The sequence below is a fragment of the Semicossyphus pulcher genome, unplaced genomic scaffold (assembly GCF_022749685.1).
Source record: "Semicossyphus pulcher isolate SPU_LCO1_2020_fin unplaced genomic scaffold, fSemPul1.0.p SCAF_1, whole genome shotgun sequence".
Taxonomy (NCBI): domain Eukaryota; kingdom Metazoa; phylum Chordata; class Actinopteri; order Labriformes; family Labridae; genus Semicossyphus; species Semicossyphus pulcher.
In genome coordinates this window covers 29,617,449-29,643,122 of record NW_027211603.1, presented here as the reverse complement: position 1 = coordinate 29,643,122, position 25,674 = coordinate 29,617,449, and the positions used below count along the sequence as shown (strand labels likewise).

General features: G+C 42.5%; 1 protein-coding gene across 1 annotated transcript in view; it reads left to right on the top strand.

Annotated features, from left to right (window-relative positions):
* LOC138587170 (myocyte-specific enhancer factor 2A-like) overlaps positions 1-25,430 on the top strand; it is a 55,334-nt gene extending 29,904 nt beyond the window's left edge. Inside the window, exons 4-11 of the mRNA XM_069657946.1 lie at positions 1,866-2,069; positions 12,990-13,124; positions 13,357-13,573; positions 14,158-14,208; positions 17,031-17,191; positions 21,108-21,234; positions 21,804-21,906; positions 23,640-25,430. Of these exons, the coding sequence (XP_069514047.1) occupies positions 1,866-2,069; positions 12,990-13,124; positions 13,357-13,573; positions 14,158-14,208; positions 17,031-17,191; positions 21,108-21,234; positions 21,804-21,906; positions 23,640-23,967 (1,326 nt within the window). The 3' untranslated portion in view covers positions 23,968-25,430. The remainder of the gene's footprint in view (positions 1-1,865; positions 2,070-12,989; positions 13,125-13,356; positions 13,574-14,157; positions 14,209-17,030; positions 17,192-21,107; positions 21,235-21,803; positions 21,907-23,639) is intronic.
* Positions 25,431-25,674: the final 244 nt, after the last annotated feature.

Below are 25,674 nucleotides of genomic sequence, written 5' to 3'. Positions count from 1 at the left end.
CTCCTCTTCCTCCTCTGTGTGACATAGACACAGTTTGAATCACTTTTACACACATTTTTAATGTTTTGATGTCATAGCTCATGCCTCTGCTGTGGTCATTTGCTGGTTATAATGCTAATATAATGTTGTGGGTATCAAAATGATTAAAATTAAACATAGATGTGAAGGAACATTTTGGCAGCTACTTTAGATTTAGTCTTTAGACCAAAATGCTTATTAGTTTTAGCCACATTTTAGTCATTTTGACACTTTAGAGTTAGTCGACAGCAGCTTGATTGTAATGTTGTCATTTTGTAAGCTGCATAAAGACACCACATCCAGCATTTTATTATACAACTTTGTGTTGTAAAATGATAAATAAATGAACCTTGTACCTTGAAAATCAATACATTCTAATAGCGGGTAAATTTTCCCCGTTGGCGGTTTTAGGTATACTGTGACCCCTGGCGGTTCTACTGTTAGTCCAGTTTTAGTCGATAAAAAGTCATCCTGTTTTAGTCATAACTTTTGATCAATACGTTTTCTCTCTTTGAATTAATTCAATTAGCCTAATACAGGTATCAGAAATTGGTAGCAAGCTGTTGTACTAAGTGTTTGATTCCGTAAGGCACCATTTCACTCTCTGTACACTTTTACTTGTGTGATATCTGGATTCCTTACCTTGGATAATCTAGACTCGACTCTCCCTCTGATTATTCCCGCCTAATTTGTAGCCACAGGCCGTCTCTCCGTCTCCCGTTACTATAGAGCATTGTGTTAAACAAATAAAGTGTGTCCATCTGTTCTCTTTTTTCCGACCTGTTTTGTGTGGATGCCGTCATGTTGCTAAGCTGCTGCTTTGGGACATCATCACCTGTATGGCTGGGTTGGATTCAGAGGGATCTGCACACGCCCCTCAACCAATTCAACCAGTTACAGGAATGCAGTGTTTGTATTTTGACAGATTAGACGCACAGTTGGAAAAATATCATGGATTTCGAATGTCCGACTGCCACCAACATTTTAATGAAAACCAAACATACGTGTCCTCAGAGTTTTTATTACCAACGATCAATTTTTAGCTTGTCAGCATCTCGTCTCAGGGGATTGGGACTAAACAGCTGTGTAGCCTTAAGAAAGCCACTCATCAGTGAGGCTAATTGGGATAAAAGGCTTCAGTTTTTGCTAGGGAGCATAAAGATTGGACTCTGGAGCAATGGAAAAAGGTCATGTGGTCCGATGAGTCCAAATTTACCCTGTTCCAGAGCGATGGGCGCATCAGGGTCAGAATAGAGGCGGATGAAGTGCCTACCGCACAAGCCTTTGGGTTATGATCTGGGGTTGCTTCACTTGGTCAGGTCGAGGTTCAGCAACGTCATGTGCCACAAAAAATGAACCTGAATGACCAGATTTTTCCATCATTGGATTTTTTCCTTCCTGATGGCATGAGCATATTCCAAGATGACAATGCCACGATTCATCAGGCTCAGATTGTGAAAGAGTGGTTCAGGGAGCATGAGACATCAGTTTCACACATGGATTGGCCACACAGACTCCAGACCTTCACCCCATTGAGCATCTGTGGGATGTGCTGGAGAAGACTTTACACAGTGGCCCGACTCTCCCATCATCAATACAAGATCTTGGTGAAAAATTTATGCAATTCTGGACGGAAATAATGTTGGGACATTGCATAAGCTTATCAAAACAATGTATATTTAAAATTCAATCAGCTGTATAACTAGCATAACAGTTTTGCACTGCCAAAGGCTTCCTTTTTATCTTCTCCCTGCATGAAAACAGCTTGTTTGTGTGTTCGTTCTGAGCATGGACTGAGTTTTTTGATGTTCCTAGACTTCCAACTTAGTCTTTTTTTCTGTCTCTAGGTGACTTTCATGAAGAGGAAGTTTGGTCTGATGAAGAAGGCCTACGAGTTGAGCGTTCTGTGTGACTGTGAAATCGCCCTCATCATCTTCAACAGCTCCAACAAGCTGTTCCAGTATGCCAGCACCGACATGGACAAGGTCCTGCTGAAATACACCGAGTACAACGAACCGCACGAGAGCAGAACCAACTCGGACATTGTAGAGGTGAGTGGGTGATTTACTTCACATGGCGATCTCTGGAAAACATTTCCTTTTCCTCTTTTCTTGTGGTGGATGATTCTCTGAATCCTATTTTGCTGTTGCACAGTGCCAATAGTGTTTTGAGTGAATGCAAAATGCATCACATCCAACAGACTACTTTGCATCAACACTCACTCAAGTTTTAGAGAAGATGTAAAATGAAAAATCTGCCTTGTCATGAATTCAGTGCATCTTGTTTGATCAGGAAGTTACACACAGACAGTTTTGTAGCGCTGACCCAGAACTAAAAATGAAGCCTGAGATTCTCACGTCATGAATCTGCAGGAAACAGATAAAAACTTGGTCACAGATTGAATTTCAGACTTGTTTATGAGAATATTATGAAACATTTAAATACACACACAGTCATAGCTGCTTCAGTGGAGACAGAGGTAGAGATAAGATCCAGCCGTTAACCCGGTTTTTGGGCTCCTGCAGCGTCATCGGGGTGTTGACGCTGGTACTGTTGCATCATGGTCCCTGAGCGCGGCTGTCCTGTCTCTCACAGCACGCACTCGCTGCTGCTGCCATTAAAAATGAATGGTCATCGTGACTCACGTTCTGCCTGTTTATGTAAGCTCCTAATGTGTGTTTGCCTTGCTGAAAGCGTGAATTTACTGCTCCCACACACACACACACACACACACACACACACACAAACACACACACACACACACACACACACACACACACACACACACACACTGAACAAAATGCAAGCTCTCAGCTGAAAAGGAAGCAAAAACTTCCCAAACTAACTGTTTATTTCCAGAGTGCCTCTTCTCCTCTTCCTGGAGCTTTGGAGCAGAGTCAGGCATGTCTTCATCTGCTCTCTTTCGTCACTCATCTGCCTATTTTTTCCAGAATCACAGACTCTAAATCTTCCCAATAAAACTGTTTCTCGTGGGGAATTACACTCTTGCAGAACTGAGAGGAAGATAAACAGAAAAATAAAATCAATACTGACTGGGGGAACAACAGAAATGTGAATAGGAAACAGTAAAGCCTCTCCATAGACCTAAACTGTTATACATTTTACCCCTTTGGTGGTAGAGGTTATCAATATGCATCATTAATATTGACCATAATGACTCTATTTTGCATTGTTGTGTCTCTTCTCCTGCTGTAAACCACGAGCAGACACCTGTGTCAGCTCGGTGAGCGTTTAGCCGGCCTTGATTTGCCTGCTTTGAGTCCTTATTTGTTTTTTCCCGCAGTCACACAGAAACATAAGGTGAATAGAACAAAGCCTGGAAAGTGAGAAGGTTGATCTTTTACATATCGGTCTGTTCATTTGCAAAATTCAGGCCTGATATTTGACTACGTGTAAAGTGAAACCCCACTGGCTGCAACAGACTCCCCGTGTGAAGAGGAACAGGGAGATAGCTTGTGTGGGTTCTTTGTCAGAGTTTGATAAGATCTGATGTTTGCTGATGATTATCTCTCCAATACAAACACACACGTTTCTTTGTCACACAAAGAAAGTCTGCACATGGGCATTAACACATCCATTTTTTCATTTTTAAAGAAGATCAATTCTACGGCATATTGTAACGATCGACGGATGGAATGGACTGTTCCCATTGCATTGGTTGACTAACGTCTCAGTGCCAATGATACAATGCATTACGATGTGCTAGCTGCTCAGCTGTTGTATATAACCAATGACTGTATATATAGATGGACGACGCGTCTCCATCTGCTTTCATTGTATGAAATTGATGCCAAAATAGCCCCTGTGATAGGCGCTGCCATCTTGCAATGGTGGCGTCATTTGGAGCCAGAGTTGCCCAGTAGAGATCGAAGGGTGGAGCCGCCGTAGCCACTTCCACTAACCAAAACACACACTTAACTTAATACCCATGTGTTAAACTGCAGAACAGCTTCTTGTGTTGGTCTGAAGCAGTCGTTCACAGATATGGAAACTTCAATGACTGTAGTGATTGTTTTAGTTACGTCTCCTCTCGTCATTCGTCCTCCTCTCTGCTAATCAGGAACAGATCGGCTGCAGGAGCCGGATATGTCAACAGAGCTGTCAATCATGCTTTTTACAGCATCAAATAACTAATTAAAAATAAACTTGTCAGAAAAACAGCTTGGACATAAATCAGCATGAGAAGAACTAACTATAATGACAGAAACCATGTTTGAGAAAAATGTATTTGATGTGTATTTTGATTTTATAGTTTGACTCATGTCCCATCTGTTAACATTGAGGACATGGGCTTATACTGCAGCCAGTCAGCAGGGGGCGATAGAGATGTTTTGGCCTCACTTATTGGGAGCTGTCATGTCGTCCATCTTTTTATACAGTCTATGTATATAGCTAACTTAGCCTGCGTTGTGTGCCTGTGGAACTATTCAGAGAAATGTCATACTGTAGTTTAGAAATGATAACAAAAAATGTTTCCCTTTTAACAGGCCCAAAATGAGTAAGTTATCCAAAATATTTGTAGTAAAGACAAAATCACATGAGAGGAGTGGTGTTGCACTGAATATCATCACAGCTGTGATTCGCTCGTAGATCAGTTAAACAAGCGGCAGATAGTAGTATAAAGTAATATTTAACAACAGATTATTTCTTGGTCCATCAACTCAACTAGTTCCACAACTTAACTGAAACTGGACTTTCGTTGCCAAGCAACCCAAACATCCTCCTGCACTCTAGCTGTGTCCAAATCCAGGGGCTGATTGCGCCACAGAAGCGCGTTGAAGGCTCTCCCAATTCAACGGCTCCTTCAGATGCGGCCGACAAATGCGTCCTCTGTTTTCCGGGCCGTAAAGGATCCATCGGTTGCATCCTTCGTGGCCCAACTTATCCCAAGATGCATTGCGCGGCAATTCAAACGAAATGGCGGACTTGAAAGTTCCTCACAGTACTTTTAACTTACTCGATGTTGGTTATGCTAGCAAGTTAGCCCTCTAGCTACCTGTTGCTAGGCGAGAGGAGCAGTGTTTGGTGACGCGAGGGTGGGAACAGCTTGTGACACAAACAGGAAATCCTCCATAGACCAGACCGTCTCACTGAGTTCGGCTTTAGAGGTTTACATAGGCTATGAATGACTCATCCTTTGTGGTCCTTTTAATTTATCATCAACCAGTGAAATAAGAGTCTGCTGTGTGATTCAGGTACCAGCTTGATTAATGTAGACATACACGGTCTGTACACCTGGCTGAGGCGGAGTGATACACAGAGTGAAAAGTCCCAGTGATGTTGTTCTCTATATCAGCACTCATGAAATGTCTCTTGTCCAATCAGAAGGACAAGAAGAGAAGTAAGAAGAGAAGATTGATACTGTTCTTCCTCAGTATGGTACAGACTGAGAAGTTAAAAAACTATAAGAAAAAAAAACTGTGTATCTTAAGCTTTGGTTTTTGTTCAGACTAAACAAACAGGATGTAACATGTTTTTGAATTTTAGAGGTGCTGGAAGAAGTTTGGCGACCTCTTTCCTTCTGTTTACAGGATTAATAATTTGTTGAAAGTCAACCAGCTGCTGGCTGTAGCCTCATATTTGTGCATGTGTCGCCATTTTAACAACTGTCTAGTTAGATTTTGCAACTTTTAAGACCCCTATTACAGCAACCAGCTTAAAAAGTTGAGGGTTATAAGGACTTGTTGATTGTATTCAATAAGGAGAGAGCAGCAGAGCATATAGTGAGCAGTAGAGCAGTAGAAGTTTAACTAGCGTTAGCTATCTCTTTAATGGGCCCAGTTGTGGTGATGGCAAGTAACCAGACTGTCAAAATTCATCATGTAGTCCTGTATCCTCAGCCCTCCGTCCAGTAGCCTAGTAAGTTATTCCAAACATGACAAGCACCCCTAAAATGAACAGTTGCTGCTGCGGCTAGCAGGGACGAAAATGAAGCAATGTTTTTTACTCCCTGCCGCAAACAGATCTGCAAGTTACTAGTACCAACACTGTCCATTAGAACAAATATTTATGACAGTGGATACGTACTAATGTCTAGGCAAAACTGAATTTCAATTTCAGAATCTATGTCCATGTGGAGGAGATAAAAGTCTAATGTCAACGCCTACAATGAATTTAGAGGCCAGGAAGACTTTCTCTGTTAGTCTGCCAGCTTAAACAACTACAAAGGCCTGACTGGTCAGCCAACCTCACAGACGTATTTCTTTTGTCATAATAATGAGACAGGTTTGTGTGCAGCAGGGTTGAGTTTCAGCAACAACAGAGCAGCTGTCCAAAGCATACTGAGCAGTGCTTTCAGTCTGCAGGGATGAATGAGAAACATAACAGGAAGTGAAAACTACAATAGAGTGAAACTTGACACTGTGGCATCACAGTTAAGTTCAGGTCAAGTGTGATAGGATGCTTCATAAAAGCACAATCTGTTATGCTGTATGGACTGCCCTTTGAAAGTGTGTGAGGTGAGCTCATCTGCCAGAGATGTTCTGAATCACATCTCACACACTCCCGTGCCTGATCTATTCTTAGCCTACAGGGCAAACACCCAACTGGAAAAGACTCGCCCAAGGGAGAGCGGGGGCCTTACTTTATCTTTGATGCAGCCCCAACAGAAACAAGACATCAGCCTTCACATGTTAAGATGCTTAGCGGAGCAGTTTGTGCCTCATGGTGGCAATGATCCACATGCCTTTGGAGGTCCACTTAAGCCCACTTTGACATTTGAGATGATAAGGACACACACTCAGATCCTCTCACAGACACTTAAAGATAGGCATCAGTGCCCAGACATGATGTAGTGGTTCAACCCAGCATCTGTGGAGACACATATAGCCCGTAGGGTCTTGGACTAAATCCCACTAGACCCCTCCTCTCTATGGTCTACTATGTGTCCCCCTGTGCCCTCATACTGTCCACTGACTAAGCCTTGAAAATCATTCAGGTTTCCCCTCATTTACAATGATTACGAGATACAAAAAAGGCACAAGTATAACTAATGAAAAATGTAAAAATCCTCACTTAAAAGAGGCAAATTGGTTTAAGATTCTTAAATTGTTCTCAAGAAATTAAAGTTTCAACCTCAAGAATGTCGTGTAAATAATTCCTGTTAGGTGCACACAAAGTAAAGGCAGATTTTTCAAGCCAATAAAATTGAAGTGATATCATGATTGCTGACATTTTGGAAATCTTCCCTCCCATTTGGTCGTAAGGTCCAGCAGAGTTCACACCTGAATCAGAGAGTCATTAAAGAGTAACAAACTCCTGATGCTGAGCGAATGAAAACTTCATCACTCCATCTGTTGTAATCTGGCTCATTTCACCTCACATCATTAATAATAATGGCTGAGTCATTATAAACATCATCCCCTCTGGCGTCGTGTAAACTTACTGTAATATTTAAAACACTCACAGGGCTTACACATACTTTCACGTGCCGGTGTTTTATGGGTTATGATTTCAAACAGAGAGCAAGATTGTGATCAGTCCTGCAGCTTCTTCTGTTGTAAGTTTGACAGGTGGAGCTGAACAGACATGAGCACAAGCAGCGACGTCAAGGAATATTTTCACATGACAGATGTAGGTTTAAGCCTTGAGAGACAGGATGCATTACAGGACCTTTTGTTTACACAGGAACAAGTTGTAGCAGACTTATGTGACATCTGAATACAAGTTGCGTACCACAGTACTTCTGTGTGGTAAATGCCCCACTGTGCAGAATTACTGACTGGGTGTCTGGTGCGACTCACAAGCGGCGCCCAGTTAGTGACGCGTTTTCCATCAGCCAGCAGTGGTTGGTCTGCCAGAGAGGGTAGGCGGAGCTAAACGGCGGCTTTTCCGCTCTCTGCAAGTGTTGCGAGTAAACAGTAACCTACTATGGCTGAACAACCAAAGAAAAGATCGATGACTACAGATACAACTTCAACAAGACAAGGACAAAACCTAGTATGTGACTGACCGCATCAGGTCAATGTGCGCTTTTGTGGGCAATGTTTTACTAGGACTGTCCTTATGAGGCTGATGATGACAACATGTTCGAAAGCAGGTGTGCGCTGCGGACGTAGGTGAGGACAGAGGGCGAGCAGTGGAGGAGCAGCCCCACCTACTCCCCAAACAAAGTATCCAGAGCCTTATCAACAGAGAGTCACGTCAGTGGAGGTCCAATATGCTCCATGATATGCCTTTGTGATGCTTCAACTCTCTCTCTCTACGGCTGTGAAAGTACCATCACTCATTCGGTCAGTCAGTCACATACAGACCCATGTGTAGGACAGACCCCGGCGGTCGGCCAAAAATAAGTGAAAATCCAAAGAAAAAGAAACAACTTCGACGCTCAGATGAAGGCAAACGGTCTACAAAGGAAAGCGACCGTCAGCGAGGAAAATCAAGAGTTACAACCGGAGCCAACCGTGGACGTCACACATGCAACACTGTCTGGATATCTGGGAAGTGTGCTCCCGCAATTACCGTTTATCACCATAGGTGCCGCCAAAGAGAACGACACTGAGATCTCTGAGATTATAACTTTAAGTTTCTTGAACACCAAACGCTTGTGTATCTGCTGACACAGTGGCATTTGATAGCTGGAAAGAATGCACGGTGGGATTTTTCCAAAGAGTCGTTGCTAATAATAAAGTTTAAGTTGTTGTAGCTGTTGTAAGGAAATGTATTGAATGTACCACAACAGGCACACGTCAAACAAAAGGACAAGCTCGTCCTGCGCTGAACGAGACAAACTCTGCGTGTGTCCTCAAAGACTTCAAACAGGCCGACTCGTGTTTACTAGAGTGTGGAAACAACCAGCAGCAGAATCGAGCAGGAGTTGAGCGTGTGACTTCTTAAGTGGTCACCAGTTGTTAAAATAAAATGTGGTGAAAATAGACTTGTGAGTGTGTGTTTAAAGCTGCTAATAAGCAGCAGTGTCTGGGAATGCAGAGGACATGTGGTGGACAGACAGTCAGCTGGCTGTCAGTCCGGCCTTTTCACGCTATGACGTGTAATGTAATGAGGAGCAGAGATGAGATGATGGATACCAGAGCGATGATGTCATCATCCAGGCTCGCATGATGTCGGTATGATTTGATTTTTAAGAGAGACTCCTCTAGTGAAGTCCATGTGCTGTGAATTAACCTCCATCAATTCATCCGTCCGTGTTCCAAACAAATCATCTAAAACGTCAAATTTCTGAACCAGCCAACTCCTCGCTGGCTTCATGTTTTATTTCCATTGGGGATTACATGTGTTTTTAATATGATGCATCAGACAGTTTGAATTTGATATTTCAAATGTGTTTTTTGATGTGGAGTTTGGAGCTGCTATTATCAATATGTTTGTATTAAAATGGATCATGTGAAAGATGTTGTTTGTAATGATAATCCCACAAAGAATCATCAGTTAACTTTAGATTTCCCCGTTAGCTCTGCAGAGTGTGTCGATGTTTTTAGCCCATTGTTATGTCTTTTCTGGTTCACTGTAATCAGCTTAGTTTCCTGCAGGTGTTTCCACCAGAAAAAGCTCTAATTCCCCCTCTACGTATACAACCTGCCCATCCCATAGACAGACAGACAAAGTTTGCAGGTAGCTGGTGAACATAGTTGAGCATTAATAGTCAAAGAGCCTCATAATTCCCTCAGGAGTTGGTGGAGACCCAAACAGAGCTAAAAGGAGAATGAATATCGGCATCGTGTAAATTACCACCTCTGACAGACTGTATGCAGAATATACCGATTGCATTAAGGATGTGGTTTTCAAGTACTCAGGGTTCCCGGGTGAGGGTAAAATGGATGGTGAGAATGATAGACGGGTTGGTGCAGCGTTAGCAGTATTGCGGGCGTTGTGAAGCAAGAGCTGACCTGTAAGGCGATGCTCTCAATTTTCCAGTCGCCTTCTCTGTGGGCGAGCACCATTGTGTCTGCTAGCCGGAACTCGTTAGCCGATAACTACTGCAGCTAGTAGGATAGCTAGCTGCTTCGCCCGAGTGAAGGGAACAAGTCGCGGTGTGTTATGCTAAAAGCGCCAAGACTACTTTTGAAAGGGACAGAATGCGAATTACGAGTGTCCAGCAAGTTAATCGATTGTGGAGGACGATCTACGTTCCAACCCTCACCTATGGTCATGAGCTTTGGGTAGTGACTGAAGGAATGAGATCGAGGATACAAGCGGACAAAAAGAATTTCCTCTGTGTCCTGGCTCAGCCTTAGAGTTAGGGTGAGAGCTCATCCAAAGGGAGCTCGGAGTAGAGCCGCTACTCCTTTGCATCCAAAGGAGCCAGTCGAGGTGGTTCTGGCATCTGAGTTACCCCGGGGTAGGCCCAGAGCTCGCTGGAGGAATTTATTCTGAAACTCTCTCTTTATATTGATTTGGTCAGGGTCATTTTTATCAAAGCCAATGTGGTTTGAGGTTTCACATAAATCGGATATCATTACCTGAGAGGTTTCTGACTGGATTATTGTCACAGGTTTCAGTTCAACATCCTGTTTTCACATCTCAAATTTACAGGACAGCCTTTCTGCAGCACTGTAGACATTGTCTAAGCCTTTCTGCAGCAGTAATATGACCTCCTACAGACAGAATAATCTGTGCTAATGAATCTCCTTTAAATGTAATATCTCTCTGGTGCTCAGGGAGGCTTTAACAGACAACTTTTTTCCCCGTCTATTCATGCTGCACAACTTAAAACACCCAACCCACCCTGCTTACTCCAGTCCATTGTGTTTAATGTCTGGTGTGATTATAGATGAGTAAGTCTGTGATGTGAAGCAGTGTCTCTCTAAAGGAAGACTTCTGTTACTGTCTGTACTCCTCAGAGCAGCCCTTTGTCTGCTCCACAGCTCATAAAGACAAACACACTGTCAGACACAGGAGGAGCATGATGTTTGCTCTGTGTAGGCAAATGAAATGTGGCTGAAGCATGGACGCAGCTGCTCAGCTACTGTACATGCAAAACATGTGCATTTCACACAGGGGTAGACACATAGTGAATATGACTGGCCTCAGATCAGTAACTCCCAGACAATATCCAAGTAAGGGTTCAGTGTCTCTTTAGGCAAATTGTCTGTCACACCGTCTGCAGATCTACTTAAGTCTTTTCTTGCTACAGTTAGCTGTAGAGGAATTTCATTACTTATTACAGCCCGTGTTTTTTTTCACCAGTTTGGCGGCAGAACTATTTGTGTAGTGGACCTTTCTGTGTGGAGTTTGCATGCTCTCCCCCTGCATGCGTAGGTTCCCTCCGGGTTCCTCCCACAGTTTAAAGACATGCTCTTTAGGTTCAATGGTGACTCTCAAATTCACTGTCTGTCTCTGTGTGTCTGGGATAGGCTCACACTGTCCCCCCACACACACACATTGAAGCCCCTTTCACACAATGCACTGCACTCCTGAACATTACCTGATATTACCTGAGTGAGCTGCGTGTGTGAACTCAAACAGCTGAATTTTGGACCCCAACATTTTCCCGACTTTCTCCTTCCAGCGACCTAGTATCACGTCAGGAGAAAGTTCGGGTCGGCCGATGTGTGAACACAGCAGGAAATACTGACTGATTTAACCTTACTGGGCTTCTTTTAACTTGGTTCATTGTGTGTGTGTGCTTGGGGAGCGTTTCACGTGGAGAGCAAAAGCAGGTGGAACATTCTTAATTGTAAAGTAAACAGTAGAAGAGCTTGACAAAGTTCAGTTAAGTTTGTCGTCGGGCTCATAGTTTGTCAGCCCGCCTGCCCCGTGGGAGAGCAACGTCGTGTCTTCTAGTGGAGCTCGTTAGCTGCTAGCGGAGCTCGTCAGCCAACTACTGCCGCTAAAGGGCCAGCTAGCTGCTTCCCCAGAGTGAAGGGAACAAGTCGCGGCATGTTATGGTAACAGCGCCAAGACTACTTTTGGAGGGACAGAACGCGAATAACGAGTGTCCAGCAAATTAATCGATCATGGATGACGATCTTTTTGACAGATAAAAAAGACACTTGACAAAAATTGTTCAACGGGGAAAAATCTCCCGCTGTGAAGGACCTGTATGAAAGGGCAACTGTGGGTAATGTCGGGGTCAGACGGTCCTGAGATTGTCAGGAGTGCATGTGTGAAAGAGGCTTAAGATTCTTTGAAACGTGAATCTAACAATACCTACATGTAAGAATATTGTCAGCTTGTAAAACATCCTGCACACCTTTTAATAAAGAAAATATACATAATGCAAAACCAAACTCTTCAACTTTAAAATGTTGCTACAAAATGAACATGCAACAGAGACATTAACCATGCAGTTAAATTTCCCTGTACTTATTTTGTGAATCACAGTTGAGCACTGAGCAGGGTTTCATTCACAGACTTGCAGGAATGTAAATATGTCCTCGGTGTTATGGAAGGATCTGGATCCTGTGACCCTCAGGAGAATCAGATCTGCTTTCTAGTGGTTGATTTTCCTTCCTGTTCTTCAGCCGCATATTAGATACAGCGCAGCCAGACCCATACACATCCTGTGTTCTGCAGTCCCTCAGCCTGTGACATGGACATACAGTATATTATTATATAATCATAGTGATTTAATGTTTCAGTTTAATGTAATCAGCCTCAGCTGGACTCTTTTCACATTTGAGCACCGCTCACTCACAGATTTTATCTGTACTTCTGTCTGAAACTCTTTAACAAACCTCTTTGGACCGACTTGTTGGAAAGCTGTATGTGGTCTGTAAAATTTTGGACATTATGGTAATGCAGAACTTTTCCGTCTGGAAGAGATCATAAAAATTCAAATATATATGTAAATCATTTTTAACGAACTGGGCTTACTGTGATTTATAAAGTGCTCTCAGCTCACCGTCTTCTTACTGCCTCCCCCCTGGGAAAATGTGGTTTTATTAATGTCACTACAGGCCACCGTAGAACTGTTGTTGCTATTTTTACTTTTACTGATGCCTTTGAATCAATCTTGTTTAAACTGATTGCTGTGCTTGTTTCATCCTCAGGCCCTGAACAAGAAGGAGCACAGAGGCTGCGACAGCCCCGATCCTGATGCCTCGTACGTCCTCACCCCCAGCACTGAGGAGAAATACAAGAAGATCAATGAGGAGTTCGACAACATGATGAAGAGTCATAAAATTGTAAGCTGTTTTAAAGTGTGTGGTTGGCTTTCATCAGCTCCGTTTCACTTCACGTTGATGCATCTTCAACTGGCTCTGTTTTCCTTTCTTAGCTTGACCCCTTTTTTTTTAAGGGTACCTGGTCAAACAAACTCTGAAACATAGAACACAGATTGTTGTTGTTTACAAGTAGTGCATTCAGGTCTTAATCTAGCTCATCTTGTAAAGTCTCTACCTGTTCCTCTCTCTCCAGTCCACAGGCCTCCCTCAGCAGAACTTCATGCATGTAACACCCGGCAGCATGTCGTACGGCTCAGGTGCAGGAGGAGGAGGAGCAGGAGGAGCGACCTCCCAGGCTCTCGCTGCAGCCACAGCAGCTCTGTGTGACAGCGGGATCCTCTCCTCGCCTCACACACACCTCCACAGAAACATTAACTCTCCACAGAGACCGCCCAGCACTGGAAACTCAGGTGTGTGTGATGAGATATTTGCTTTGCACTTTGGTAACTAACCTCATTGTTCACGCTGATCTTAACACACTCAATTCAGAGGAAACTTTGCACTTTGAGCATGAAAATTCAGAGGTTCACTTTGTGTCTGTGTGGGACTCAAAATCATGGGACGACCAACAGTTGACCACAGAAAACACAGAAGCCAAATAAGGCTGTATTACTTTACAGAGAGGGAGAAAACACACACACACACACACACTCCTGTCCTCATATATCTACAAATAGTGTGCATTTTCTTTTATTCTCTTAGTATTTTTCCCATCATTATTTAGTTTATGTGCAAAGATTTAACAGAATAGGGCTGCACGGCGGGGCAGTGGTAGCGAGAAGGCTCCTGCCGTGACCCTGTACAGGATAAGAGGTATAGATAATGGATATTGATGATGGCTTTAACAGAATAAACAGATGATGAAAGATAGAAAAGGCAACGACCAGCAAACCTCTTCTGACAGCCAGCAAAACTAGTTCCATTGTTCACAAGTCAAAGAAAATGAACTGAAACAGAAGTCATATAAAACTCAGTGTTTTTGTTTTTTCCTCAGGTGGTCTGCATGGTTCTGATCTGGCTCTACAAAATGGGTCCGGACCACTTGGTATGTATCTCTCAGGAATCGGCAAACTGTGACAGAACTCCTGATCTAAACTGAACCCTTCCCTCACACAATCACCCTAAGTGCCTAAATGTGGGATACAACTAATTCACCATCAATGAGTTCTAAACTTCTCAACTTGTAATTTAACTGTTGAAATTCATTCATTTTTTCATAATGTTACATGTGTCGCTTTAACATTCTTTCCTTCGTCACCAGTGCAGGTTAGATACAGAACTGAATAATGACGGTTTGTCTATAGTAGCAAAATATTATTTCTACCACCTGTCCTCATATAACAACTCATGGTCAAGATGACTTCAGGGGCACAGTAACTGATATCGGCAATCTGATCTTTGACCCTCTCAATAGTGGTTATTGTACTTTGTCATTTGTCTCTCTGTAATAAGTCTAAAGTCTTCAGTAATAATACACCAGGAATACATTTCCTCTCCACGATCCCTCGAGACTCTGGACTTCCCGCCCTGTGTACCCAGCATCCTCTCTGTTGCCTGCTTTAACCTTTCTCTCTCTCTCTCTCTCTCTCTCTCTCTCTCTCTCTCTCTCTCCCTCTCTCTCTCCCTCTCTCTCTCTCTATAACAATGTGCAGGCCTGATGCATGTCTTACATGTGTAAATGTTTCAAATCCACATCATTATATTATTACTGTATGCCTCATATTGCACTAAGTTATTGTAGAAGTTAATGTAGTGTGGCTGTGAGCTTTAAAGACATTCAGTTTGTCAGAGATCACAGCAGACATGTAGCAGCTCGTAAGTTAAGTACAAGTGCAACTGCAGAAAACATTTACTACTAATGACATTAAAATAATGTTTTTATAAAGGGACTTTGTAAATCTAATGCCATTGGAGTGATTAAACTACATTAAAGGAAATGTAAGAAAAAAAAAGAATCATCATAAGGATTTTTGTTTTAAAAAACGAAATCACACTCAATTGCATCCGTGCTCTGTATATATCCTACCAACCAATACAAGAAGGAAATAGTCACACTTGGCTCATTATTTGCTGCTCAGACGACTGTGATACACAATGTGTAGTTTAAGAGAAAAATGTTCTCTCACTCTGGGGTTCAGTTTATCCGTTTTTAGTCATTGCAGTTGAGCAGATCTACCAACATTTACAAAGCAGCAGGTTAAATGCCCTTCAAGTGAAAACATTCATGTTTCCAAATGCTGTAACATGTATGATATACACCGGTCAGCCATAACATTATGACCACCTGACTAATATTGTGTAGGTCTCGCTTTTGCCGCCAAAACAGGCCTGACCCATCAAGGCATGGACCTCATTAACAGCAGATCCTTTAAGTCCTGTAAGCTGCGAGCTGCGGCCTCAATGTATCAGACTTGTTTGTCCAGCACATCCTACAGATGCTCAGTCGGATTGAGATCTGAGGAATTTGAAGGCCAAGTGAACACCTTGAACTCGTTGTTCCTCAAACCATTCCTGAACCATCTCTGCAGTGTGGCAGGGCGCATTATCCTGCTGAAAGAGGCCACTGCCATTAGGGAATACTGTGTCCATGAAGGGGTGCACTTGGTCTGCAGGTGGTACGTGTCAAAGTAACATCCACATGAATGGCAGGACCCAAGGTTTTCCCAGCAGAACATTGCCCATAGCATCACACTGCCCCCGCCGCCTCGCCTTCTTCCCATAGTGCATCCTGGTGCCATGTCTTCACCAGATAAGCAAACGCACCCTGCCATCCACATGATGTCAAAGAATACGTGACTCATCAGACCAGGTCGCATTCCTCCATTGCTCCGTGGTCCAGTTCTGATGCTCACGTCGCCTAGCCATCACAATTCGTCCCTTGTCAAAGTCGCTCACATCCTCACGCTAGCCCATTTTTCCAGCTTCCAACACATCAACTACGAGTACAAAATGTTCACTTGCTGCCTAACATATCCCGCCCACTGACAGGTGTTATTGTAACGAGATATTCAATGTTATTCACTCGACCTGTCAGTGGTCATAATGTTATGGCTGATCGGTGTATATTTATGCAGACAGTGAGTTAGATAAAATGAGACTACATGTGAATGTGTATGACCATGTGAACAATTTAATTAGGATTTTCAGACTAAGAAATAATTACTGGAAAATGTAACTTGTGAAACTGTAGCAGCAGTGTTTCTCATCCTTTTTAGGCTTGTGACCCCTTAACACAAAGTAAGCTTTATGTCGCACCTCGTCCCCAGCTGCTTTTATCAACTGTTTGAGACTAGACTAATAAAACATTTCAGAACATTTGATTTCAGCATAAATACTAGTCGACTTGTTCCAGGAATTTGGATGCACTTCAGTGTCATTTTGTTCCCGTTAAAGCAGCTGTAATGACTTTTCCGTCTTCAGCCGTCCGTACAAACTGTCCTCCTCACAGATGCTCCCCCTCGTCATCTTCGTGCTCTCTCTCCCAGAACAGCATGTCTCATATGAACACTGCCATTATGTAATGTCAAGAGCAAGACAAGTTCAATTATTCATTATTATCTCCTGTATAATATATAGATGTACTTTCCCCACTCTGCGTTCAGGGCATGTTGGTGGACAGGTTGATTTCACACATGGGACTGTAACCTCCCTCACCTGTTAAAATCTTAAGTCTTCAAATATTTCTAAACTCAGGTGCTTCATGGTTTCCACTGAAGAAAAAGAGGCTCTGAAAACATCCAAGGCTAGATGTCTATAGCAGATTGCACAGGCCTCCTATAGAGAAGCTCATATTCTCCATGAATCCATCAGTCAGATCCTCACCATCACTTCTCAAATGTACTTGTATTTGTATTTATCCGTGTTCAGTGAACGGTTTCGTGGGCTCACCTGGTGGAGGCAGCTTGGGGAAGATCCTTCCACCCAAATCTCCTCCTCTTCCTCCTCCTGGGAATAGCCTGGTCCCTAACAGCCGCAAGACAGACCTGCGAGTGGTCATCCCGCAGTCCAAAGGGATGATGCAGACACTGGTAAGTGTGTGTGTGTGTGTGTGTGTGTGTGTGTGTGTGTGTGTTTGTGTGTGTGTGGTTAGAAACATGAGAACAAGGTGACACATACACAGCTACCAGCTAGCAAAATGTTATAGTTCTCTGGAAACACAGGCTTTAAGTTGTGTTTATTAGGAAGCAGAAGTGTACGTGCTGTTATTCAAGCCTGGGGGATGTTGCATCAGAGGAGAACAGGGTAAATAGATGATGCACATTAGCTCAGAGCCGGTCAGCAACTTTGCAGAACAATCACTTTGACACCATCTGGACCAGATGGATGGTGAGTTTGCAAATTAAATCATTTGTTCTGGATGTCTCTGTTGTGGACTGAAATGTCCCCACATTAAAACCAGCAAAGACTTTTAAAAAAATAAATGACTTTAATGCATGAGTTGTCTGTGCTGTAACCAGTAACCCTCTTTATTGTGGACCAACAGTTTACATTCAGTGTTACTCAATCACAGTGTGTGCATCCTCAGATCTTTTCATACCTGATGAAACATTTGAGTTTTTTTGTCTGCATTGTCTACAGTCTTCTTCTCTTTCATGGGCATGTTGCTACCCTACAGCCCTTTAGTAACTGATGAATATGTGTGTCATGAGACGGTGCCTGAGGGTTACTGTATAAGTCATGATCCTATCAGTGCAGGGCCGTGTTCATGCACACATTGTAGAAACTCCTAGAAGTCAATACTTACTTTCCTCTTCCCATGTAGCATTCTGCCCCTTTTAAAAAGGAGCTTTTTTCCTTTCTTGCCTCCATAAATATAAAATGTATGTGTTGCTATGAAGTAAACTATAGTTAACTAGATAAACATCTGTTATTTTGTTGCCACCTCTACATAATGACTGATGGACTTGTAAATGGACTGTACTTATATAGCACTTTTCTAGTCTTTGCAACCACTTAAAGCTGCTTTTACACTACATGTCACATTCACCCATTAACACACACAATGACACACTGATGGCAGAGGCTGCTATGTGAAGTGCCCAACTGTCAATCATTTATCACATTCATACCGGTTGGCTATCCCACCGGGAGACACTGCGACATGTAGCCTGAGGGAGCTGGGGATCGAACCTCCGACCTTCCAATTGAAAGACGACTACCGCTGAGCCACAGCTGCCCCAGTGAAGAGCAGCCAATTATTCAATGCAGTGCACATGCATGCTTATATTTTACAACCCAGCTGTAACACTTTAAAAACAAGACTAGGTCAAACCTCGTATGTGGCTGACCGCGTCAGGTCAATGTGTGCTTCTGTGGGCAATGTGTTACAAGGACTGTCCTTATGAGGCCGATGACAACGTGTTTGAAAACAGGTGTGCGCTGCGGAGGTAGTTGAGGACAGAGGACGAGCAGCGGAAGAGCAGCCCTGCGTACTCCCCCGAACAAAGTATCCAGAGCCGTATAGACAGAGAGTTACGTCAGTGGTGGTCCAATATGCTCCATGATCCGCCATTGCGATGTCACGACTCTCTCTCTCTATGGCTCTGAAAGTACCATCACTCAGTCAGTCAGTCACTCAGTCAGTCAGTCAGTCAGTCACATACAAGCCCTTTTTACCTGAGTAAATTGGTTTCTTTTCCTAAAGAACCTTATAAAGTAAAATGATGCGTTTCAGTGAGAAATGCATTTAAACTAAATTGGTTGTGAAGGCAACAGGCTCCACAAACATAGAGACTCATAATATTTCATGTCGGCTGCCAACTCATCCACTTTGTTAGGGAGGGCAGACTCTGTGGAACAAGTCAGATTCAGAAACAGTACAGCCCAAAGTCAAATGCAGAAATGATATGCAGTTAGATTTTGCTAAGTTCTTCTAAATTGTGAAACAAATCCTTCCTTAAAAAAGTGCAAAGCTCGGTTTATAACATGCTGACAGAGTTCATGTGTTGTTGAACAGACTCTGCAGTGAGTCTTTTGAGCTTCTTCAGTAAGTCTTTCTCCCTTCAGATTGTCCTGCGTTATTGAAGTTATCGATTTAAACTCGCTCACTGTTGAATTTCCCCTCCCACACTACACTAAAACATGATGTAACGATTAGCAAACAGTGGAAAAACACTTCTTTTTCTCTTCCCTATTGTGACAGTGCAGCTCCGCTTCTCTGCTGGCTGTTGGATTCAGGGGATTTTCACTTCTCACAGTGATCCATCGGTTAAAGGACAGAAAGTCTTCTGTCATGATAAATATGTTGTATGGTTTGCGTGACATAAAAACCTGTTTTTTGCGATAATAGAAAAAGATTATGTTACATTATTTGTAATTTAGAGAGGATGATTTAGGAGCAAAGTACAAATTGAAAGCACCTCATGAGTGACCTTTGGAGACTCTTACTAAGACTCATAAAGGGATGCTTATTAGTGTTGATAAAATCTTGTCTGACTAAATCACAACTGAATAAACACCCTCTCATCCCACGTGTAGCTGTTAACACCTCCTCTCCACAAACAGTTAATCATCACTTCTCATCTTCTGTTGTTTGCTGGTCACTGGATGACACATAATTTGACTGACGCCATGTGTGAAGGAGCAGTTAGCGTCTTCCTCTCCAGCGGTTTGGGTGTTGAACAGCAGCTTTGACTGGTTGTGGTGCAGCTGAAACATGCAGCAAAACCATAAACAATGAGCTACACGCTACTATTTCCACGTTTGAAGCAGCAGACGCAGACGTGAGCCGCTGAGACGACGACGTGTTCCTGCTTTTTTATTCACTGCAGTAAAAGATGTTGTGGTCAGACAGCGGCTCCTGCACTTGATCATTTTGAAACTGCCCTTCACTTCCTTCTCTTTCCGTGTGTGTGTGTGTGTGTGTGTGTGTGTGTGTGTGTGTGAACTCAAAAGCAGCATTTGCCTCCCTTACAAACAGATACCACAGAAAAACAGTGAAGGAAACTTAGAGCAATACTTGGTTAGCTTTGATCGCATGTATCAGTTGGTCAGCCTACCATATGTGTGCATGTGTGTGTGCGCGTTCAGCAGTGAATGATCTCATTCAGTGTGATGTCATCGCTGACATAATCAGGCTGGAATGCAAACACCCAGCGAGAAACAACTGAAAACTTCTAATTACTGTAAGAAAAGTGTCAAGTTTAACATTACTAGCAGCTTCACCAGAAAGTGCCAAACCAGCCTGGTCTCTATTTAATCTGAGACAGAGGCTGATTAAGAGTGAGCTGCTGCTGGTATTTAGTGGTCTGTTGATTAGTAAATAAAACACTCAATCAAGTATATTAGTGCTGTGGTTTTAGCAGTCGGCGCTCAAAATTGAGCTGAGCAGTTAAAAGAATGAGACTTAATAACACCTATCAGGTATTGTCTTAAAAAGGATTTACAGATTAAAACAGATTCACTGATTAAGATTTAGAGATTAACCAGAAATTGGCAGGCTGGTGAATTTCTTGTTTTTTTAAAATGTTTCAATCATGTTCTGATCAGAGTTCAGCAAGACGCTGAACCTCACCAAGGTCAGGCACTGTCTCTAGAAGTTGGTGGCTTTCTGGGAAATGTAGGAAATTAGTAAATCAAGCATAAATAGATGTGGTTCATTTTACTTTAGACCACAGTTTAAAGGAAGTGAGGGACATGTGTCAAAGGGCAACTCTACAAAATGTCGGGGGCAGGTGGTCCTGAAATTTTGTGTGAAAGGGGCTTAATGATAAGAGTATTTTAGGTTTTATTTTTCCTGGAAAGAGAATGAGCTCTCACTCACTGGAGAGAAACTCCAGGGGAAAATGAACTTATGCTGACCCCATGTGGCTGAACGGGGCATCACAGTGCCTGTGGTCCACTGTAAGCACAGAAAGCAACAGATGGATAGAAGATGGCTTGCAGACTTTTAACAATTGAATGAATAAACTCAGTGCTTGTGTTTCTGTCTGTATTTATTCTCAGAGTAACCAGAGGCTGAGCAGCAGTCAGTCCAGCCAGCCTCTGTCCACCCCTGTGGTCTCCATCACCACCCCCAGTCTGCCCCACCAGAGTCTGGTCTACTCCAGCATCAGCTCCGCCTACAACAACGGTACACCATGATCATCAGTATTTGTGCAGTGCTGCTGTTCATGCAGCCTCTGACGACACAAAGATGTTTTCTTTCTTTGTTATCTGGGTCATTTAAGACATATGTATGTGCTGTTGAATGTTAAATAAGAGAACAGGACAAAGTGAATAATATAACCCATCTGATTACCTGATGAACCCTGCAGGTCTGTGGGTTCAGATACCTCAGACATGTCAGCTGCATATCAAAGCTCTTTTGGACATTTTGTTAGGGTTAGACTTTCTATGTGTGTTCTTATGTGTGTGAAATAATACAAAAACTCATGGCTATGTACAAAGAACATCAGTATCTTTCAATGTAATCATTTTTGTCTAAAATTATCACCAACGTCCAACATTTATGTATCATCTTAATGTCATAATTCCTGGTGTAGAAGAGCGTCTCTGCGTATGCTTAGTGAAAAGTTAGTGAAAGACTTCGGGATGAATTTCTTTGGCGTTGTGGGCAAAGTTTCACAATGTCTTTTGACAGATTCTCTTTAAGGCAGACACTGACATTGTCATGTAACATATTGTGTCTGTATTTGTCAGATTACTCCCTGAACAGTGCGGAGCTGCCGGGCTTCAGCTCTCCTGCAGGCTCCTCTCTGGGCTCCATGACAGCGTGGCAGCAACACCAGCTGAGCGCACTGGGGTGAGACTCTGACAAAGTTAACCTTTCTTTACTAATGACTCATCACAGGTCTTACCGTTTATGGTTTGTTAACACAATTTTCTTGTTGACATATTTATTTGCTCACCATTAAAAGTCCCCTGGCAAAAAGTAAAGCAGTTGAGAATCATCAGTTATAATGTAGCTAATATTAGCCTCCATTATGCGAGTGGTCATTCCAGACTACAAATGGCTGTATAGCATTTAATGGTGGATGTAAATGCACTGCACTTATGCAGCTCCTCCCTGTTCTTCTGAGCATTTCAAGGTTTAAGGTTAAGGTTTTATTTTATTAATTGCATTATTAACTTTTACAAATACAACAATGTGTAAGGAGCATTTTATTGTTGGATCAGGTCAATTCAAGTCAAGTCAGCGTATTTATTAGTGGTGGGCCGATAAGGGTTTTTCAATGGCCAATGCCGATATTTAGAGGGAAGGGCGGCCGATGGCCGATGGCGGCTATATGAGGCCGATATCATGTTGTGGCTTATTTTTGCATTTGATAAAATATAACAATTTAATGATAATAACAAATGAGACACAAAATTGCTGAACTCAACATTTATTTAATGCTGTTGTCTGCATTATCTGCAAGTAGATCTGCATTCTGTCTGCAGTACGCTTATTTTAGATAAATAAATATATCTATTTAATAAATGTCCACTGGTAATCAAAAAACGAAACTTTGTAAAAAAAATAAAAAATAAAATTGATACATGTGAATGAAAAATAAAGGTTTAGTGCACTTGAGAGAGAACGAAAAATTAATAAACTTAAGTTAAAACTTAATAAACTAAACTAAAAACATATTTTGTTTAATTGGCCTCGTGAGCGCAGACATCGGCCGATGCCGATTGTGTCAAAATGTAATTAATCGGCCGACCGATTAATCTATCACTAGTATTTATGGAGCACATTTCATAACAATCATTGACCAAAGTGCTCTACAGAAACTCAGCAAGGATCAAATATAAATGCAGACAAGAATAAGAGGATTTAAAAGCAATTGAAATAAAAAGTCATAATGCAAACAGACTTGCATAAACACAGTGAAATACAAGTAAATACACCTCACACTGGTGCGTGGACAGACATGTCCTCATCATGACAAATAAAAGGCTGACAAATAACAAGATGAAGATGAAGACATGTTTAAAGATATTAATGAAGGGGAAGATTTTAAACACTTTCAGAATTTAGAGATAACAACCGAAGGAGCTCATTGTCATTGCATATCTGAGGACAGGATGAGCAGAGATGTAACCTGGTACCAATCTGTGCTGCACTTTAACAATAAATGAAGGAATCTTAAACCTCATTCTGTTTTCTGAATGTAAGAAAGACGTGGTCTCTCATTCTGGTAACAGCGAGGACTCTCGCTGCAACTGTTGGCAAGAAAAGGCTGACTGAGCGATTTCTACATAGAAATGCAGCAGTTGTAGGCAAGATAGGAAAAAGTGTGATCAACCATCACCACATCTTAAACAGAGGAAAGTGAACTAAAAAGTAAATGTTTGCTTTTAAATTGTAGTTAAGTAGAATCATAAGGAAGTTTAGCACCTGAATAAACACATTCATGTTCCACCACAGGACATGTTGCTTTTTTTGCCAAGCAGAGAAACTTATCTGATTTGTCCACAGACCACTAGGTGGCGCTATCACTCCACAGTCACTGCATTAAAACCTCCTCCTCTTCGGTCTCTCTGTTGCAGGTCAGGCAGCTCCAACCTCTCCATCAACACCGATCATAACGTCAACATCAAAGCAGAGCCCATCTCCCCGCCCCGCGACCACCTCAGCCAATCAGGCTACATGACCCAGGCTCACGCCCCTCCTCATCCTCACACCTCTTCATCCACCCGAGCAGAGACGGGCAGGTCTCCTGCAGACAGCATCAGCTCCTCCTGCAGCTCCCACGAGGGCGGCAGCGAGCGGGAGGAGCAGCAGCGGGCGGACTTCCACCCGTTCCCTGTGAGCCGCTCAGAGGGGAGGCAGAGTCCAACGGTCAAACGCATGCGGATGGACAGCTGGGTGACATAAAGCTCTGGGTCACATGACCACACGACGCCAGGAAAACACAGGAAGGACACTTATGCAAATGAGACGTGGATGTTATTCATGTGTTCTGTTACTTTTCACTGTTTTGTTTTTTTAGAAGGGTTCACATTCGGTTCATCATCACATTTATTGGTACTTAAAACACAACATGGCGTCCTTTTAAGCTTCACAGACTGATAATGGGGGTCCAACTGCAGTACAATCCCTCATGTTCTTATCAGGTGGGATACATGTTCCCTAAAGGTCAGATCGGTTTTGTCTGTCAGTCTCGATGCTTCTTGATTTGGTTTGTAAAGCAGTGAAGTGCTTCTGGATGTCTCCCATTGGCAGAGGTGGTGAAGTACACACATTCGTCACTCAAGTGGAAGTACAGATACTTGTGTTGAGAGAAGTCTGGTAAAAGTAGAATTACTGATTCAAGTTCTTAAGTAAAAGTTTAAAGTCCAGGCTCTGGAATAAACTCATAGTAAGAGTTTAAAGTAGCCCTCTGAAGGACATTTCTTTTAAAGATTATTGTTTTGGGCTTTTTTGCCTTTATTTATAGGACAGCTGAAAAGAAGGAAAATGTGGGGAGTAGAGAGTGGGGGATAACATGCACCAAATGTTTGACAGATTGGGAGTCGGACCTGAGATCAGTGCATGGAGGACTGTAGCCTCTATTTATGGGGCATGTTCTCTGCCAACTGAGCCAAACCAGCGCCCTCGAAGGACATTTCTACCTGCTACTTCTGTGCTAAACTAGCTAAACCTCATGTCCTGTTTGAGAGTTAAGTTAAATCATTCTGACTTAAAAAACAACTCTTCATTTGTCACGTGTGATATGCACTGATAGATACGCCGAGGAAGTCTTCTCTATAGGTTATTATGCAATTTAGGTTCAAATCGGTGTTAATGTTGGGAAGGACTATTATGATGGCAAATGAATACTCTCCTCAAATGCATTAAAGCTACAGTAACGAGCCTGTTTAGAAAATGTATGGAGCAGAAAGTATATTCTTCATATGTAGGGGGTAAAAGGAAAACATTGTCAGAAAAAAAAACTTGCAAAGTACAGACACCTGAAAACTCTACCTAATTACAGTAACTAAGTTTGTGTACTCAGTCCCACCTCGGCCTGTCGGGTGTCATCCAGCTCATTTCTGATCTTCTCAGGGTTTGAAATATTGAGTCCAACATGAGAGCAATACTCCCTCTACACGTCCCTGCTCCTCTTTCTAAACACTTATTTATATCAGCCGAAGCAGTATGCTGTTAATGTTTGTGTGTGTTTTTATATTGTGCACAGAAAATGTTTCATTCAGATGTCAAGCTGAAAGCCATGGACACTCTTTCTGTACTGTTCCTCCCAGATATGTTGTTTTTGTTTTGTATATACTATCTTTAATATATATCACTTTTGGTGTTACTATATGTTGTTGTTCTGTCTCTTGTATCCGCCTGGGCGAAATATCACACCTCAAACACACTTTAAACAAGTAGATTTGTGTTGATGGCTGCCACATGGGCAGGACATCCTCCTTCTCTTTATCATAACGAGTCTGTTGGATAAATCTGCTTTGTGATGAATGCGATGCTACACTACCTCAAGACCAGGCACGCTCGAAAAGTTCAGTTCTTCTGTAATTGTTTGAAAGACAGGACGCTGCATGTGAGAGTGGAGAAATGTGAGAACAGATGAGCTCCAATCGA